This window comes from Aedes albopictus, chromosome 3 (assembly GCF_035046485.1).
Source record: "Aedes albopictus strain Foshan chromosome 3, AalbF5, whole genome shotgun sequence".
NCBI classification, from domain to species: Eukaryota; Metazoa; Arthropoda; class Insecta; order Diptera; family Culicidae; genus Aedes; species Aedes albopictus.
In genome coordinates this window covers 344,899,733-344,918,962 of record NC_085138.1, presented here as the reverse complement: position 1 = coordinate 344,918,962, position 19,230 = coordinate 344,899,733, and the positions used below count along the sequence as shown (strand labels likewise).

General features: G+C 38.9%; 1 protein-coding gene across 1 annotated transcript; it reads right to left on the bottom strand.

The window, feature by feature from the left end:
- LOC109421937 (vanin-like protein 1) lies at window positions 1-19,143 on the bottom strand. Its single transcript, XM_029865072.2, has 4 exons — window positions 18,890-19,143; window positions 912-1,564; window positions 308-850; window positions 1-234 (listed from the first exon to the last, which is right to left on the bottom strand). The coding sequence occupies exons 1-4, from the start codon at window positions 19,139-19,141 to the stop codon at window positions 84-86; spliced, it is 1,599 nt and encodes a 532-aa protein (XP_029720932.2). The 5' UTR covers window positions 19,142-19,143; the 3' UTR covers window positions 1-83.
- Between the last annotated feature and the right edge of the window lie 87 nt (window positions 19,144-19,230).

Below are 19,230 nucleotides of genomic sequence, written 5' to 3'. Positions count from 1 at the left end.
TCCATATCGAATATCATCATACATAAAGCCCATCCGGATACTCCAACCGCCGTCTCTGCGCTATCGCCATCCTAACTTGGTTGTCACGCCATATTGATGTCTTCCGGAGGTGGAGCCGCATCCGGAATAAAGTAGTCGAAATTCTTATGATTGAAGGCGTAAATACCAAATGTTTGTAAATTCGACATTGCCCGGGACAGTGTAAGCGAAACGCGCTGTCGGTCATTTGGATAACTGAAAGAAAGCGGATGTTGATCAGCTCGTCACCATATACATTTCACTAAGTTATAATAAGATCATCACTTACTCGACAGTTGAATAGAACTGATAGTCCTTTGCATCCAATGAATGAAATTTATTGTCGAGGGTACTTGGCATGACCAAACTGCTATTAGCGATGAAGTCACCCCTTACGGTCAAGTTGTTGAACGTTAAATAGTTCGAGTTGCAATGATTTGGAAGTCCGCAGCTAGCCAGTGACCCGTCCAGACAGGTCATGACTCCACAGATGCTCACATGTGCATCGGCAAAACCTTGAAACGTGCGTACACCATCGAATGCCATCAATCGGTAGAAGTGGTAGATCGGCTTTCTGGGATGAACTTCGTAGTTGATTTGAAAATCACAACAGAACTTTCCGTTGCAAATGGTTTGGTTGAAAACTTTGAGCTTCTGATCGGGGTTGATTAGAACCGTTGTGAACCGCCCGGGAAAATCTGTCCCCATGCGTACTTGAGTCAGTGAATCTCCTCCGAATCGCCCCGAAACTGTCCCGGAGTTATTTTCTATCGGAGTTGAAGTTGATGCGTCGTTACTTCGAAGTTTTGGAACACGAACTGGAAAGATTTTTCTGAAATGGTAGAAGCATAGCTCAGAACCTCAAATCTACATTTATCACCAAACGAGTTTACCTAGTCGCTTCTCCAGTGTAGAAAGAAAATACGGCTCCGTTGCGTCCATTGAAGACTCCAGTTCCGGTGCTCCCAGATGGATTGTAGTTCGTTCCAGCGGCCATCAGGTTAACATCGTTTCCATACGCCCAACTTTCGAAGATCTGCACAGCCGTCAGGAAGGGCGGTTCCGATTCCCAATAGGCCGGCAATACAAAGTCTTTCACGCCCATCTTGACCAGCTGCAGTGTGGGTTCGGCAAACAGTAGATCGAAGCAGGTCACCACTCCGAACCGGACCCCGAAGTCAGTATCGAAGGTGATGATTTCCGGTTCAAAGGTGACGCTTGTTCCGGGTTCCTGGAAGAGGTGAGTCTTGCGGTATCGCGCAATGACGGTACCGTTGCGATCGAACACCACGTTGGTGTTGTAACGGTTGGTAGCGTTAGGGTCACAGGGTCGAGGATCATTCGCCGGTAAGGAGTCACATTCGAATGATTCGGATAGATTGATGACCATGTACTTGCCAGTTTCGATGGCCAGACAAGAGAGTTGCGAGAGAAGCTCGGTACCATTCGGTATGCATGGGATAATGGCGTCTTTCGGGTCTGGTACGGGGACGGGATCATTAGGAGAATTAAGTGTCAATTCGGGAAATACTACGATGTCCGTCAGCTGTAGTGAAAAACGGATGAAAATTAATAGGCACCTGGGAAATCTAAAGTATTCATATTTCTTATTATGAGGATTATTTGTCAAAAAACACTACACACCATTTTCAGCTAGAGGCTGAACAGACTAAACATGATTTACACTACAGAATGGAAAACAATTTTACGTGATTTTACGTTCGTCGATTCGTTTTTTCGTACAAATATCGCATCTTGCTTTGCTTTATATTGTGGATTTACCGGTTACTTGCATTCTACCGGTCGCTTCAGTATGGCCTCCAAAGTAGCCGTTTTATAAAAAAGAGTAATTTCAAAATGATTTTAAACATTTTTATTGTATGCGCTATTCTGCCGTGAATCGCAAATCAGTCCCATCTTTGCTGGATTTCTTATGCAAATGGGACAGATATGCGATTCACGGCAGTATTCCTTGTTGCCACTAGCTACTTAACGACATTCATTTTTTGACAATCAAGTTGATTTTTATATGAAAACAGCTACTTTGTAACGGCTACTTAAGTAACCGGTAGAATACAAGTTGCCGGTAAATTCACAATATGCTGAAACTGGTGGGCACATATTGTGGTGTGGCAAAAAATTTCTGCAGGGGGTCGAGGTCGAATACGGTGCAAAAAAAAGCAATAAAAAACTTTTTTAAATACCTATATAAAATTTTTATGTTTCACTGAAATACCCTAAAAACCAAAATAGGGCTTTAACTTGATGGAGTATATTGAAATGTAAATTACATTATGTAATAGAAGAATAAAAGAATAGTTGTACAAACGGAGACGAACCAGCCTCGGGCTGAAAGTCTCGATAATAAAGCTATAAAAAAAAATAGTTGTACAAAGTGAACGAATTTCATGTCCTCTAATATAAATCAAAACATAAATGTTTTGTTATTAGCAAGTTTGTTACACACCTTCCTTGCCTTTTCACAAAATTACACAAATAAAAATGTCTACACACTTAATTTTGAATACCGTGTTCGGTGAAATTTTGACGAAAATAGAACAGCAATATAGCAATAATGTATCACAGACAAACAGACGTATCACTTGGAACAAATTGCGATAAAAATCATCGTCACGAAAACATAATCGCTCAATGCTAATCAGGCTGCGTTACGTAAACCACTCAGTAGGCAGCAGTAGTGACTAGCTATGGTGTAGGATCTAAGACTTTCACTAGATTCTAATTAAAACACTTTTCTTCTATATTTCACGCTTTATATTCTTAAACAATCCAGCACACGCTATCCTCGTCTCATACCTCACTCACATACTACTTTACTCTGATGCCATTTCTGACAGGGCAATTCCACCTGATCTTCCTATCCAAAGGGCCAATGTGCCTCTATACTCTACATCCCCCCTTTACATTAAAAACATTAACTTCGTTGAAATTATATTCGTCTAGTTCTCCCAGAAATGATCAGAATCCTGCCTATCGTCATTGTTGTGATGACTCTATAAAATTTTGGAAAAGCCTTCGCTACAATGCTCCGTTCCAATGGCTATATATGAGCTACGCTGGATGCATAATTCAACCGTACTCCGTTGAGGATCAATTTCATTACGCTCAACAATCTGAAGTTCATTCGAAACAAATACTCCATAAGATCGCGAAATGAACTACTTAATTACCTAATCATCTTGCTCTCCTATGCCTCTCTTCCCAGTCGTCATCGCGTACCCCCTCTAATTTGTGCATACAGATGCTTTACTGATACATGGCAAACCATCACAATTATCGTCCAGGTATAAAGAGGAAAACACAATATCAGCTGTACGGTGCAATGTCCAGGTGTCAGTAATAACGATCTCATGTTCCAGACTGTCAGACTCCTTCAACCATCCAAATATGGTCTTGTTGGCCCGTTGCACTTCTCCATTTTTGCTGGAGCTGGCAAAGCTCAGTCCTGAGTAGACCCTCTATTCCTCGCATTATTTCTTTGTTTCATCCTTCTCGATCATCTGCAAAATAAACAAAATCTACAGCATGTTTAGTGTAAAGACCTCCCATACGCTTGGGTGTAATCTGCTGCATAAAACCAGTTTTAACGAAACTGTCAACGGTAATGATTCACTGAAATTTACCACGATAAGGGACCCACGTTTCAATATAGCTATGCATTAATGCGATCCATTTTTTCAGTTTCCCATACCTTCCAAATCCACTGTTTCATGTGTCCATTCCTTTATGGCCTCTTCAATCAATTCGGGTGTGGTTCCGTTCATATCGTTCATTAGTGGAGCTTGACTGTTGAGCCCGGTTGCAGATACAGTGCAAATCCTTCAACCTGTTCATTTGAATCGTCTTAGCAGGCTCTATTTCGTAGCAAAAACGCCTCGCACGACCCTACAAAACTGCACGCTATGACACAGAAAGGCATCTTCAACTTCGATCCTCGAGAATTGCTCTGCGTCACTCATGGATTCCGAAAAGCCGCGGAAAATCTTACGATAACGGACACGTGGCACGTCCATGACGTCTCGTTAGAGGGTACCCATCTGTATGGCTCGACCTACCTTCATATTTTTAGTGTATTAAAGTTCGTCACCGATCAGTTCCCAAAGAAGATCTCTTGCACAACGAATACGTACCTAGCTGTACTTTTATTCTCGGCTGCCTGGATTTCCATGTTGAACCTTGAAATGTAAGTCAGCAGTGCCATATCTAACTTAGCACTCATAGCCCACATTTTGATAAGCAGATTCATTCAGTTCTAAGTTCTACCACCTTTACTTTCTGTGACTTCAGCTCCAAAATTGATAACGATTATTGGGATATCCGCTCACTTAGAAATCATACACACTTCAACAACCTGTAACACTATTGATTCCATGCCTATTAGATCGGAACGATTGATTTTACAAAACTTCCTGAGTGACTAATACAGTCTCCCCAAGACTCTTCTTTCTTTTTAAGCTTCGGTTCCATTGTAGTACCGTGAATTCTCAGGGCTGAATCCATTCAGCAATCTATCCACTTACAATCTCAGGAACTAGGTGGTGTAAATGACGTCTTTTACAGAGAAACTGTTCAAAGCAGCTGTTCAAGCATTTAATCACAAATGTCATAAACGGAGGATTAGCTGCTACATGCGGAATTTGGCTCACACCTGACAGCAGATGCTCCTGCAAACTTGAACCCCGCATACAAGCAAGTTACGTGTGTTTAAACGTTAGGCTAGAAAGAAGACCTCAAACACTAGGATGACAGCTGGTTTGCTTCTACTGCTGACAGACTGACTCGGCTTGATACAGTTGTCCCATACAAAAAGATAGTGAAAATGTCTTCAGTGGCTTCGAAGACAGCTCACTTTAAGCAACACTACTCAGTGATCAAAACAAAATTATACACTTGCTTTGTGCCGCTGTGAAAATTTATTTTTAAAAATCTAGAATATACACTCTACAATTCTACATGAACAATGTGAATTTATTTTAAAGATGGGAATTTTCTTAAGCTGTCTTGAAATCGTCGTTCAATTTCAAAAGTGTTCTCATGTATTCTGGTAAAATTAAATGTACAAATTTAATGCATTTATTATTTCAACCGACCTTTAAAATGATTTTCTGTGAAATTCTATATGAAATGCTCATCGAAGAATTCAATGCTGCTCTATTAAATCAAAATTTTCCAAAATACTTGCAACCATAACTTTCCATCTCTGTAAACTTTCTTGAAAATGTATTAGAAAACCCTACGACAATTCTCCTTTTAATCTTGAAATATGAGCAGCATAAGCAGCATAAAAGAAATGTTGGACTGAATCAAAACAAACGACATAATGAGAGAAAAAGAGGATCCCTCGCTGGTGTTGCACTAACGGTAAATATATCAAAATTATGTGCCGGTTTGTCTGCGGCTTCTTTCTTCAATCTAACGGCGGTTTGAGGAATTGTGTACAGTTTACATTTTTTTATGGATACCATATTCAAAATTCCACTCTCTTGACCTCTTATCGAACATTGACCAATATTACACATACAGAATTAATTTATTATCAATGTTCAACAACTACCATACACAACACCTAAAACCTTCATTGATTTTTTTTGTTTTAGTTTACTGGTGTTAAGCTTTTGATAAAATCCATTCCTATTGTGAAACACCACCATTTCTAAACTGAAAATTATTAATATTATTATTATCTGTACTTTTTGGTACTCAACTATTTTCCACAACACATACACTCTACTGGCCTTTATTTAGTATCAAAAGTAAAGCTACTCCAAAGTACGATTACACACATAAAAATAATTTTAGTACCCAGTTATTAAATCACCTCTCAAAATCAAAACTATGTCGATACATGTTCTCAATTCTCGCATAAATCCACAAAAAATACAAGTTCCGACTACCAATGACCACCTTGGAACAAAACCAAAGCCCAATACGGCACAACGCTCATCAAAAGCCTCTTCAGGTACAAGGCCATCTAAAATACGGACCAACCAATATCTCTTCTGGTGCAACCCATCTCTCTTGAGGTACTAATAAGGTACAGAACCTTGGATAAAACCACATTTCTTTTGGTACAACCCCATCCACATTTGGCTCCGAACCATCTGAACTACGGTCTAATAGATCTTCGTATTGACACAAACCCAATATTCCCTTTTTTCCCTTGACACAAGATTATCAGTTCTTAGATAAGGAATCATCTTTTTTTAGTACAAACTCATCTAATATGCGATTCAACACATCATATTGGTACAAAACCAGTTCTCTTTTGTGCAAGCCTTCATATTTTGATACTAGCCCATTTTTACCCCTTTATAAAAACAATTCACATTTAGTACATCTGAATGTGGTCTAACTGATCTCTAACCCGGAACAAACTATTTCCCTTTTTCTGCGTCGGTAAAACACATCTAATATACGCTCCAACATATCTCTCTCTTGGTACAAAACCAGTCCTTCCCATTGCAAACAAGCCTTTTTCACTTTCGATACAAAATTATTTTATCCCTGGTACAAAACCATTTCACCTTTGGTAGAAAACAAATTCTCTTTCGATAAAGAACCATTTCAAATTTGGTACAAAACCATTCCTGTTTTGGTACAAAATCATTTCACTTTTGGTACAAAACCTTATCTCTTTTGGTAAAGAACAAATTCACATTTGGTACGAAACCCTCTCTTTTTCTTGTAAACTTTTCGTCCGGTACTAAACCTTTTCATGTTTGTACCATCTCACATTTGATACAAAACCTTCTATTTCGTCCGGTACAAAACCGTTGCACTTTTGGTACAAAACCATTTAACTCCTGGTACAAAACCATTTCTCTTTCGGTACATAACCGTTTCACATTTGGTACAAAACCATTCCTCTTTTGGTACAAAACCACTTCACTTCTGGTACAAAACCTTCTCTTTTTTATTGCAAATAAAAATCTTTTCGCCCAGTGGTACAAAACCATTTCATTTTTTTTTTCAAAACTACATCACATTTGGAATAAAACCATCTCTTTTTGATAACAGGCAACTCTCGTTTGGTACAAAACCATATCAATATCATAAAGGAATCACATCAAAAGCATTGCCACTTAGTAACAATACAGATACAAGTTTTACATCAATCATTGTCACCTAAAACATCATAAACTTCAATCTTTTAGTTTGAAACCAATCATTTCATCCACTACGATACACAGAAAATGTATCTCCGAAAAAGTTAATTTAGACGTAAAAAAACATTTGCTCCAAATGTGATTTTTTTCACCTTTTCACTCTGCATCCCACTGTTGGCTGCCAAACTTGAGCAAACTACGCATGCATCCCACGCATCGAGCGGCTCGGCCAACCCAAACACAATAAACCACGTATATGACATCCCATTTCCCACCCAATAGGATTGCTTGCAGCCAACATCAATAGTCCATTTTACGAGCCAATTTTATGAATGAAAATTTGACAGGAGGGTGCGTCCTAGCCCGTGAAAATCAATATCATCATCAACAATGTTGTCACTTCGTAAAATGGCTCATTGGGTTCCCCCATTGCCAATGCATTTGGGTTCCCTAAACATTGGTACAAGATGCGAGAATTGAAAACGTGACGTCATCGCACCCGACTGCAATAAACAAATCACGGCCCATGCCGGGTGGCAACACAACAAGCACTCCATAAATACAATACTCGACCACGCACGATGGATTTGTCGGCCGACACTAGCACACTTGTAGAAGCAGGCATACCTTGCCGCTTGCATCCTTCTGCTGCCATCCCTATCAACATCGGGGAAAAATCTACAACCACTGTCCACTAAGAAACCTTTACGTAATCGGGAAAACATGCTCCTTCCTCTCTCCTCGAATAATATACCCTTTTCTGGTACTCACCCAACATCAAGAGACTCAGAGGTACACAAACAAAACAACCGCCAGCGCTCCTGTTTGGCCGGCCATTTGGCTGAATTCGCAACTGTTTACAAATTCGTAATTTTCACCACTTTTTCTCCACTGTATGCTGTGTTTTTATCCTCGTCGCCATTGTAGGATCTACAGTGTATCAAACAATTGTCCGTACAGCAAATTTTTTGTCAAAATAATTTTTCATTCATATGTTTATAACTTTTTTATACGTCAATCACAAACGCCGATATTTTGACCAATCATGAGCCATATATTATTGCTCCATTGGTAAAATTTTGAGAGAGATCGAGAAAGTTTTCTGAAAGTTATAGAACTTTTAGTAAAACTTATAAGATTTTTGAACATATTTTTAAAACATTATATCTCAATATGTACTCGATGAAACTTTTTCAACATTTTTTGTGTTACAGCTTATACCTAAGGCTTTCATATGCAGCTTCGTTAGAGATTTTAAATTCACTACAAAAAATATGAAAAATTTGCTTATGTAGTTGACGATATTTAAAAAAATACCATATTTTGCACATATAATCTGTCAAACGTTTTCCACCAATAAAAGTGCATTAACTGAACGAAAAATGCATAGGACCTATTCTTCATATGTAGTTTAGTAGGTCCTGTATAAAAATATTACATTAAGAGAGTTTAAATAAGTTGAAAACATTTGGCACTTTTATTGATCAAAATATGATACATTTCCAAATAATACTCTGAACATATACAGATTTTTCATATTTTTTGTAGTGAATATAAAATCTCTAACGAAGCTGCATATGAAAGCCTTAGGTATAAGCTGTAACACAAAAAAGATTGAAAAAGTTTCATCGAGTACATATTGAGATATAATGTTTTAAAAATGTGTTCAAAAATCTTATAAGTTTTACTAAAAGTTCTATAAGTTTCAGAAAACTTATTCGTTCTCGCTCAAAATTTCACCAATGGAGCTTCAATATATGGTTTATGATTGGTCAAAATTTCAGTGTTTTTGAATGACGTATAAAAAAGTTATAAACATTTGAATGAAAAATTCTTTTGACCAAAAAATTCCTGTACGGACAATTGTTTGATACACTGTAAGACTTTCACTAGATTCTAATTAAAACACTTTTCTTCTATATTTCACGCTTTATATTCTTAAACAATCCAGCACACGCTATCCTCGTCTCATACCTCACTCACATACTACTTTACTCTGATGCCATTTCTGACAGGGCAATTCCACCTGATCTTCCTATCCAAAGGGCCAATGTGCCTCTATACTCTACATATGGCAGATTAAGAAGCGTCCATAAATTATGTCACGCTCCGAGGGGGGAATGTGACGACCCATAGAACATCATGGCCGACAGTGTCGCGTGCGGTTTTACCAACAGGTGGTAGTGTGCTTATGAAAATGACACCGGGCCAAAGTTTTTGATGAATTTCCTCCAAGCGTTACGTCTGTTTGTCTGTGGTGCTACGTACCATCTACGGGGGAGTGCATATGGAAGACGGGACTTGGAGAAGGCGATCAGCATCGGCTCATCAAGGAGGATCAAGGAGGAGTAGGAGGAAATGTGAAACTGTGTTTTACCATTAAGTTAAAGAAACGATGAAAAAAGCGAACCTTTTGGCACAGACAAGCAGACATAACATCTTGAACGATTTTCATGGAAATCCATCGCCCAGTTCACACTACCATCACCTGGTGGAAAAGTTGCACGACACACTGTGTTGTGCAATATCGTCAACAGAAGGCGCTAGTGTGAAACGTCAAACGCATAGAGAAACGATGCGCGCGCCTCTGGTTGTGAAAGCCACAACTATGAGTATTTAAAATGATCGTTAACGACCAGTGAATCAAAATTCAACCATCGCGCAACAATAATGACAATGTCGTAACCTGTATTTGTTGTGACAATCCACCCAATGCGACATAAGTTTGTCCCAACTTGAGCAGAATAGGACAAACATCGTGTAACACGAGTTTAGAGATTTTTAAGCCTTGCATTGTGATTTTCGAGCTGAAATTTCTAGTCGATAAACACTGCAACCCTATTGAAGATATATCATCAAGAAGTTTCGATTTTAGGTTGATAATAATTGATTATTCAAGAGTTGAAAAGTACGCAACAAATTCAGCTTCCGTTTTGTCTGCAACAAAAAATATCGAGATCATGTCATTATCTGTTGCCAGTTGGGATAATGAGTAATCGCCGCGCCTTCTTTGTTCCTTGTTTTGTGCCTCTTTTGTCTGACAATTATCTTCACTGTTAACGACCACGCTGATGGAAATTTCGCAAGTGTTACGTCTGTTTGTCTGTGCTTTTGGCTTTCTCAGGACCAGCCATTACAAGACAACCAATTTTTTAACTGTCATATCTCGGATACCAGTGAGTCAATTTTAATAAAATTTTGAGCATTCATGAACAATATATTGATACTTAATACGACGTAAAATATAATATTTTCTAACGATGAATAAAATTATACCGGTTTAACGTTTTCACTCATATAGAAGAAAATGAGTCAAATTTACAACACCATACAAAAAATATTAAATCATTCCAAATGAGTTCCAATATATTTTATTAAGGATATATTGAGAACAGAAGTAGAAAATCTTTAGATATCACAACTAAAATATAATGATATTTATATAAAAAAATATGACATCTTTTCGAGAGAGATCCAAAATGTGTCACTTCATCACAAGTTTTTTCAACGTTCAAAAAGTACCTATTTTTAAAAGACTTATGAAGCATTTATATGTTGTTAATAAACGAACAAAATTTCATTCGATTCGGTTCACTGGTTTCTGAGATATGACAGTTCAAAATTTGGTTGTCTAAAAAATAGTGTTTTACGGTTCTAGCTTCGCGAAAGATTAACCAATCAAGCCATAATTTGTACCAAAGATGCACATATAATAGGTTGCCAAACAGTCAAAATTTAAGAATTTTCGATACACTCTATTAAAAGTTACAGCTTGTTGAACTTTTTTGTTAGAAAAAAAAGTTGCCTATGCCAAACATTTTGGCCACCCCCTGTATTACCGAATCACTCGTCAAAATTTGACAATTGATCTTTGTCAAATTTGCAGACTGTTCGACAATTTGAACTTTTATCGAGATTTTTACCGAGCTCTCAGCTGTTGGATTTTCGGCGATTTATTTTGCCGGCCTCGGCGAATTAATTTAAGTGTGCAATACTATTTATTACCGTGTATTTTTTCCGTGTAGATTGCCTTTTGTGTAAATTATATTTATTTAGCGTGTTACACCGATCTGGCAGTAAAGGACTAAACATATATTACATAATTGGGTACCCTGGATTGTTCACTGTCTGCGAACTTAACTGCGGAAAAAATCGTGACCATGACGGCGGAGCTGGAGGCCATGGACCGAGTAGAATGGAGACGACTCCTATGTACAGCAGAGGACACTCAGGCCTTAGTCTGAACGGTGGTGGTGGATAAGGGTTTCATAGAGCATTCAAGGGGGTTTCAGAGGCTGTTGAGACAATTTAAGGGGTTCCGATGGGATTTCCGTTGGATTGAAGGGATCTGAAATTTCCTGAGATTTCCTAGAACATAGCTGGAATGCCCCTAAAATCCATTGAAACTCCTTGAGACCGTCTGGAATAATCCTGAACTGGAACGCCCTTCAAACGTTCTTGAAATCGTAAAAAAATCTGGTAGCCATACGAATTTTTAGTAGAGTAGCAATCTACTTAGTCATATGCGCTAACTCCCGTCATATCAGATGGGAAATAGCCCATAATTACAGATATTCCAACTTATCTTTGTCAATGCCAATGACACCAAACTAAAAATCTCACATTTAACAGGCACCATTATGACGAATAAATTCAGCATAATGTTGAATACCATTTGATTTTTTTGACGTAGGACTACGTCTCTCTTTTCTATACCGGGTGTCATTCTAAATTTTCAGAAATCGGCCGCGTTACGTTTGAAGTGGAGATTTTGAGCGATAATAACTCAGCCATTTCTCGTTGAATTTTCAAAATTTTGGCTCCAATCGATTGGAAATCTTTACACCAATTATGTACAATATTAACATTTGCTGATTTTCAATAACAAACTATTGAAAAATTTGAAAAAGTGAACCCATGTTTATTCCAGCCAATCACGATCGAGCACATTTTGGATGCTCCCGTCGAATATAAAAGCTACTGCTTCTTCGCATCTTCCCTCATTCGTCTTTGTCGTCTCGAGGTGAACGCATCGAACGAGAGCTGCCCACTTTCTTCGTTTGCGTTTTCGCTCATTCTTCTTTGACGGCCGTGTCGGCTCGGTGTCGGTGCGGTGGTTTTCGGCAAGGGGACTGTTGCACATTCACCTTCTAACCGTCTAACACGGCAGACCAAGGAAGTGTATGAACATCAGATTGATCGACGGTGGTGGCAGAGGCAGCAGCAAAATCCGGAATCGCACCCACGGCAGCAAGCGGCGGGCCAATTTTCGACGGCTTCCAGCAAACAGCACGGAGAAATCCAACACGTGGCATGATGAATTGATTTCAATTTCTTCGAAAATGCTTCCGAGAGAGTTAATTGGATAAATTTCCTGCATCGACCGAGAAAGTGTAGTGAAAACAAATAGTGGAAGATTGAATTCTTGGTGGTGGTTCAGCAACAGTGAGGGCGATCACTAATCTCATCCACGGCAGCAAGCGGCGGGCCAATTTTCGACGGCGTTCAGCATTCAGCACGGAGAAGATTAAAAACGCATTGCGTGGCATGATTAATTCATGTCTATTTTCTGTCTGAAATCGTTCAATATTCAAACGGTTCTTTTCAGGACCATAGAAAATTATTCCTCAAGAGTTGTGAATCAGATAATTATTTCATTCCATCGCTCGGTAAAAGTGCGGTGCAACCGGAAAGTGAAAAATTGTATGCTTGGTGGCCCCGCAACAATAATGATGCCGGCCACTAATGACTCCATCAGGAATTTAGCAACGCTTTATCCTATCCAGTGCATTTTTCGAAATATTGTTTAATTTAACCATTTTTCGAATTAAAATTATCTAAATCTTCCAATATTTTGATTGCTTTATTGGTTAAATGAAAATTTTCTCATTTCTCGGTTGATTAACCGATTCAAGCGTCTGTTGCATGCGGGGCGGGACATGCAAACGAAATAAACTGGAAAGCCAGCCGAATGGGAGGAGCTTCATCTGCCAATCTAGGGACATAAAAGCTGTTCCCTCTGATTTCTTTCGTCATTTTCGTTGGATCAGTCAGACAGGGTGGATGTCACCCCCACAGCTGAACAGTGGCACATCAACCCAGCCGCAAAACTCTCGGCTATCGTGCGGATAGCACCAGGAATCTCATCCATGGCAGAAAGCGGCGTACCAGTTTTCGGTGGCATCCTGTATTTAGCAAGGGAACACCAACACGCATTGCGTGACATGATGTTTTCATGCCATTTCGTTCCTAAAATCGTCAATTAATCAAACGGTCCTTTTCAGGACCACCGAAAATAATTCCTCAAAAGTTGTAAATCAGATAATTTCATTCCATCAATCGAGAAAAGTGTGGTTCAATCGAGAAATGAAAGATTGAATTCCGGCCACTAATCGTTCCACCCAGAATTTAGCAACGCATTGTCCAATCAGAACCATTTTTCGTGAAACATTGGGGAGCGTCCAGAAATTACGTCACGTTTAAATAGGGGGGGGGGGGGTCAGCAAAGTGTGACGACCCACACAAAAATTTCAGAGGTCCCATACAAAAAGTGTGACAGGGATGAGATGGGGTTGAAAATGACTAATTTTTGTGTGCCGTAATTTAAGAACGATCCCTTGTTTAATTCTAGCATTTTTCGAATTAAAATGATCTAAATATTTTTATATTTTTTTGTTACTTTATTTGTTAAATGAAAATTTCTCTCATTTCTTGGTTAAAAATCGTTTGAAGCGTCCGAAGCATGCGGGGCGGGTCATGCAATCGAAATAAACTGGAAAGCCAGCCGAATGGGAGGAGCTTCATCTGCTAATCTAGGGGCATAAAAGCTGTTCCCTCTGATTTCTTTCGTCATTTTCATTGGATCAGTCAGGGAGGGTGGAGGTGGATATCACGTCCACGGCTGCGCAGCAGCACGTCAACTGCGACGAGTGATAGCACCAGGAATCTCATCCACTGATCACGGCTGCGGTGGGCCCGGCAATGGAAGTTACCTCCGCAGCTGGGTAGCTGCGCACCAACCCAGCGACGGCTCTCGGCTATCTATCTGATAGAACCAGGAATCTCATTCACGGCAGCAGGTGGCGGCAGTTTTCGATGGCTTCCCGCATTCAGTGCGGATAATTTTCCTTTGTCTTTCTAAAATCAACCGTTATTTGAACGGACCTTTTCAGGACCAGAGAAAATTATTCCTTAAGAGTTATGAATCGGATAATTTTCGGATATATTCCATCGATCGGTAAAAGTGTAGTGCATTCGAAAAGTGAATGGTTGAATGCTTGGTGGCTCAGCAACAGCAAAATCGATCACTAATCTTTCTACACGAAATTTAGCAACGCATTATCTTATTCGGACAAATGTGCCTGGAACATTGTTTCATTCTAATATTTATCGAATTAAAATTATCTTAACTATTCAATACTTCAATTAGTTTATCCGTTCGATTAAAAATTGTCTCAAAGAACGGTTGATTAGTCGTTTGAAGCGTCTGACACAATATGGGCGGGTCATACAAACGGAATAAACTGGAAAGCCCGCCGAATGGGAGGAGCTTCATCTGCTAATCTAGAGGCATAAAAGCTGTTTCCTCTGTTATCTTTCGTCATTTTCCTTGGATCAGTCAAGGAGAAGGGAGATGTCACCTCCCAGCTAGGCAGCAGCACACAAACTCAGCGATGACTCGGTTATCGTGGTGGCAGCAACAGGAATCTCATCCACGACAGCAAACGGCCGCATTCAGTATGGGTAAAATCGCATTGCGTGATGAATTCATGCGATTGTCTTGCCAAAATCTTCCGTTTTATAAACGGTCTTTTCCAGGATCAGCGAAAATGATTCCTCATGAGTTATGATTCGGATAATTAAAAGCGACAGATTGAAAGCTTGGTAGTTTAGCAATAGTGAAGTCGGCCACTAATATGTTCTTCCCGGATGAAAACAACGTATAGTCCATTTTACGAGCCGATTTTATTAATGAATTTTTAAAAGAAGGCAGCGTCAAATAACCCGTGAAAACCAATATCATCATCAACATTGTTGTCACCTCGTAAAATGGCTCATTGTCGAAAGAGTTTCACGTTAAACTTTAGTTGAAAAGATCTATCTAACGCCGTTCAATTATCTAATAATTTTATCCGCTGGTGAAAATTCTCTCGTAGAACAGTAATTTGACCATTTCTCTTCAAAACTAAATAACTCTTGAACTAGTCAACATCTTTCCAAGTAACCGAACCAGCTGAATAACAGCTTCTTGAGTTAAAGTTAGCTTAAGAGTGATTTGTTTTACTCTTATACAGCAAAAATGTTTGTTGGGTTATGAATGCGTTCAGCGAAAGCGATCACACAACAACTTTACTCAACACATCAGTTCACCATTTGTATTATCATAACAACAAACATTGTATTATGGAAATATAAAAGTCGGAATCTCGTTCCAGTCTTTGTCCTACGTCAACATTGCGGTTATGTCTCAGACATTACCCACTCCTAGTTTTTCGAGTGCAACCTATGTTCGAGTTTTGTTTACACAAATTTGGAGAAGTTATAAAGCATAGTGTTGTGTACCAACCTCATAGTTTGTTGCAAAAAGTGTTTTACAAATATACAAGAAAGTGTTTATTAAGCTTTGACAAAAATGTCTAAAAATAAATAAAATGCAAAAATGTTGAAACTTTTTTTTTTATCTTTATTAACGAGATTTTTAACCCGGGGCTAGTTCATCTCGGGACCCACGCTTTACTTCCATTCCGAAGGAAGAACCCACGCTTAGTGAGTTTGTCGGGAGTGGGATTCGATCCCAGGTCCTCGGCGTGATAGTCAAGAGTTCTAACCATCACACTAGATCCGCTCCACGATGTTGAAACTCTTACGAGAGTAATTATTTATTCTCATGTTAAGAACACCTATTATGAAATAAGAATTACATACAAAATTACCTAAATCCAGATTAGAACTCGAGACCTGTCGTTTGCCAGCCGCATGCCTTCCTATCTGCGCCATCCTAGAGATGGTGAATTGCAGCACTCAAAGCAAAACATAAACTTCCCATGACTCAACAATGATCACTCCTGAACTTCTGTTCAGCAGTGGTGAAAGCACAGCACGTGGTAATCAACTGAACAACGCCTTATACTTCAGCAGTTGTTCAGCCCAGAACATGTGTTTTCCGATTCTTGCTGTCAGTATTTTTTATCGCACGGTGAGAAAACTTGTATCATATACGGCAAAAAAAATGTTTGGTATTAATTAAAGATATTGTTTCCAGACTGTAACTGGGGTACAAATTGCGAAATTAACCTTCCGTAACACCACCAGCACCGCGCTAATGCTGAACATAAAAGGCGGGATGTTTTCAACGTGTTGTACAAAATACAACAGCGCAATTGCTCGAGGGCTAATATGTTTTTATTTTTTAATATTGATCTCTATAAATGTATGGCAATATGTGGTGCAGCATGCTGCATTCACAATATCTGTTCAGGTAATCTACTTATTCTGTATCATCATAATCTGTAGAAACAAAATTCATTAAACACGGCAGCACTGAAGTGTCAAATGCATCGATCCAAGCGTCTCGTACAAGAGCTGCTGCGGAAGATTAAAAAGATAATAATCAAGGACTCAAGGTACAATTTATCAAGTTACAGTCATAGATTCTTAATGATTTCGTCGACGACATTAATTGACACTCTATGTTGAACTACATAATTCTATTCTATTTTCCTTTAAGTGATTTGTTTAAAATGTTGGTTCTTCGATAACTTGGTTGTCTAACTAAACAGTTTTAGCCATAATTCATCTCATTACCCGAACAAAGTTGCGAGTCGAAGTATGATGACGGATTGAAACCGTTTACTCGACAAGTGAAAAGCACATTGTACAGGAACATATGCTTATTGGTACATCAGCTTAATAAGAAGCACACATATGTTTTGTTGAACTGTTTTGTAAAGGAATCAATGCTTGTCAAATAAAATTCATATTAAACGTTTACGAAGTGTTTTAATTTATCATTGTTAATACCGATGAGGAAAGTCGAACATTGACTACTTTTTCAATTGAAAAATCATTTAAACAGTAATGTGTAGAGCATAATTTTAGTTCAGCATTCATTACCATTATAGAGCAACGATTCAGCAAGCTTGCTTGTTTGTGACTTGCAATTGTTAGTTGCATATGCTATCATGTATCAATAGAAAGGTCTCTCGAAACTATTCCTAGGAAAATTTGAAGATCCAAACAAAGTCATGCCATGACTACAGAGAACCGTAGATAGACAACAATGAGAGTTATTTGCATGCGGAAAACAACGGTTAGCTCCAGAAATCAATACTACATCGAACAGGAGTAAGTCAATTTCTCGACTTGAATCCTGAGTATGTACCGGGGATAAAATGCTTGAAGTCAGCTGTTCATTAATTGTCGTTTCAAAGCTTATGTGTGCTACAGATACAAAAAGGCTAAAAGGCTGTCTGTCAGACATAATCGGCATTTAGTGCGACAGTAACCGTCAAGAGCATGAGTGTAGGTGGTAAAACAAAACCCAATAGAAGTGAACCGGTAGATTTAAAAAGCGCGCCAACGATCGAACTCAACCACTGAATGGATGACGTGCGACTATGTTCAATACATTTTAACTCACGATTGAACGGAGTGATTATCTCCGCATGCAAATAACTCTCATTGTTATCTATCTACGGTTCTCTGAAGTCAAGGCATGACTTCGTTTAGATCATCAAATTTTCTTAGGAACAGTTTCGAGAGACCTTTTTATTGATATATGATAGCATATGTGTTTATGTAGTGCACAGAGGTTCCACATAGGTAAAACATGTTACTACAGTCCATCAACAGCTCAATGAACTCAATGCCTGACTTCAGCCAGGTCATCCCGGGTACTCAAGAATCTAGTCGAGGAATTTACTTACTCCTGTTCGTTGTAGTATTGGTTTCTGGAACTAACCGCTGTTTTCCGCGTGCAAATAACTCTCATTATAGTCAATCTACGGTTCTCCAAAGTCAAAGTATGACTTCAATTAGATCGTCCAAATTGTCTGCAGTGTCAACGTCAAGAACATTTTATACATTTTCAACTTTCAAGTATTGGTGCAAATAAGAACGATAATAACAATTGAAAATCATACGTGGTCATTATTTCGAGTAATCATATTTTGTAAGGAAGGATTCCGACAATCCATGGGAGATTCAGAAAATATAAAAAATTTACTACTCAAACAATGTTTGAGTAGGTAGTACAATGTTTACAAATACAATGACAACAAATGTTCTAAAGATATCTCCGGTGACCTATGGGGTCAATAAGGGAATCAAATCTCATGTTCGATGCCATTTGAAGACAAGTATATTCAAGCGTATACGTAGGCTTGCATGGTTCAGGAATGTTCAATACTCCAAGAACTCAAAGGAGACCTATCGAAGAATCTCAAAATCGAACATGTAGCAACTTCAACTATCATTAGGCAACGGAATATGTAAACTCCCATTGAAATACTTCGTTAAGAAGGAAATTATAGTGGCGCAATTCGTCTTAGCCTTATTTTACCCGACTTGACCCAGTGACCCACTGGCCTTACTTCGTCCAGAAGTGCAAGAAAATTAGGATCCCGTATATATCCAAAACTAGAGTGTTGTGCGTGTTTGAAAATTTGGTCAAATTATGTCAAATTATTTGGTAGTAATTTTTATTTCGCAGCTGGGGACAAACGGGTTAAAAAGGCTTTACTCACCTTTGCCTCATTCGATCGTATCAGCTCCTTGTACGCTTCCAGATGTATGCTGGTTCTAGTGGCGATGTCCATGTCTTTCGGCTCAGGCCTGAACTCAACAACCCCAACCACGTAGCTGTCGTCTGTTGGTAGGGATTGCTGACTACTGTAGCTTACGAAAAGCTGCAGTACTAGCACTATACTTAGATATTTTAGAGACATTGTTGCACCCTGTGTTGCTGTCCGCAGAGTCACTGAACGACTGATGGACATCATGGGTGAAGGTGAATTTAAAGATGCTGCTCTTCCTGTTGTTATCACTCTGTATCGTTATCTATCGATTTGAGCTTGGACCATCTATT

What these genes read in the sequence shown, in the direction of transcription:
- LOC109421937 (XM_029865072.2), bottom strand. Translation starts at nt 19,141, where the DNA reads ATGTCCATCAGTCGTTCAGTGACTCTGCGGACAGCAACACAGGGTGCA. An exon ending in TACGATCGAATGAGGCAAAG is followed by an intron (nt 1,565 to 18,889) that starts GTGAGTAAAGCC and finishes TTTTCACTACAG; the next exon opens with CTGACGGACATCGTAGTATT. An exon ending in TACACTGGAGAAGCGACTAG is followed by an intron (nt 851 to 911) that starts GTAAACTCGTTT and finishes CTACCATTTCAG; the next exon opens with AAAAATCTTTCCAGTTCGTG.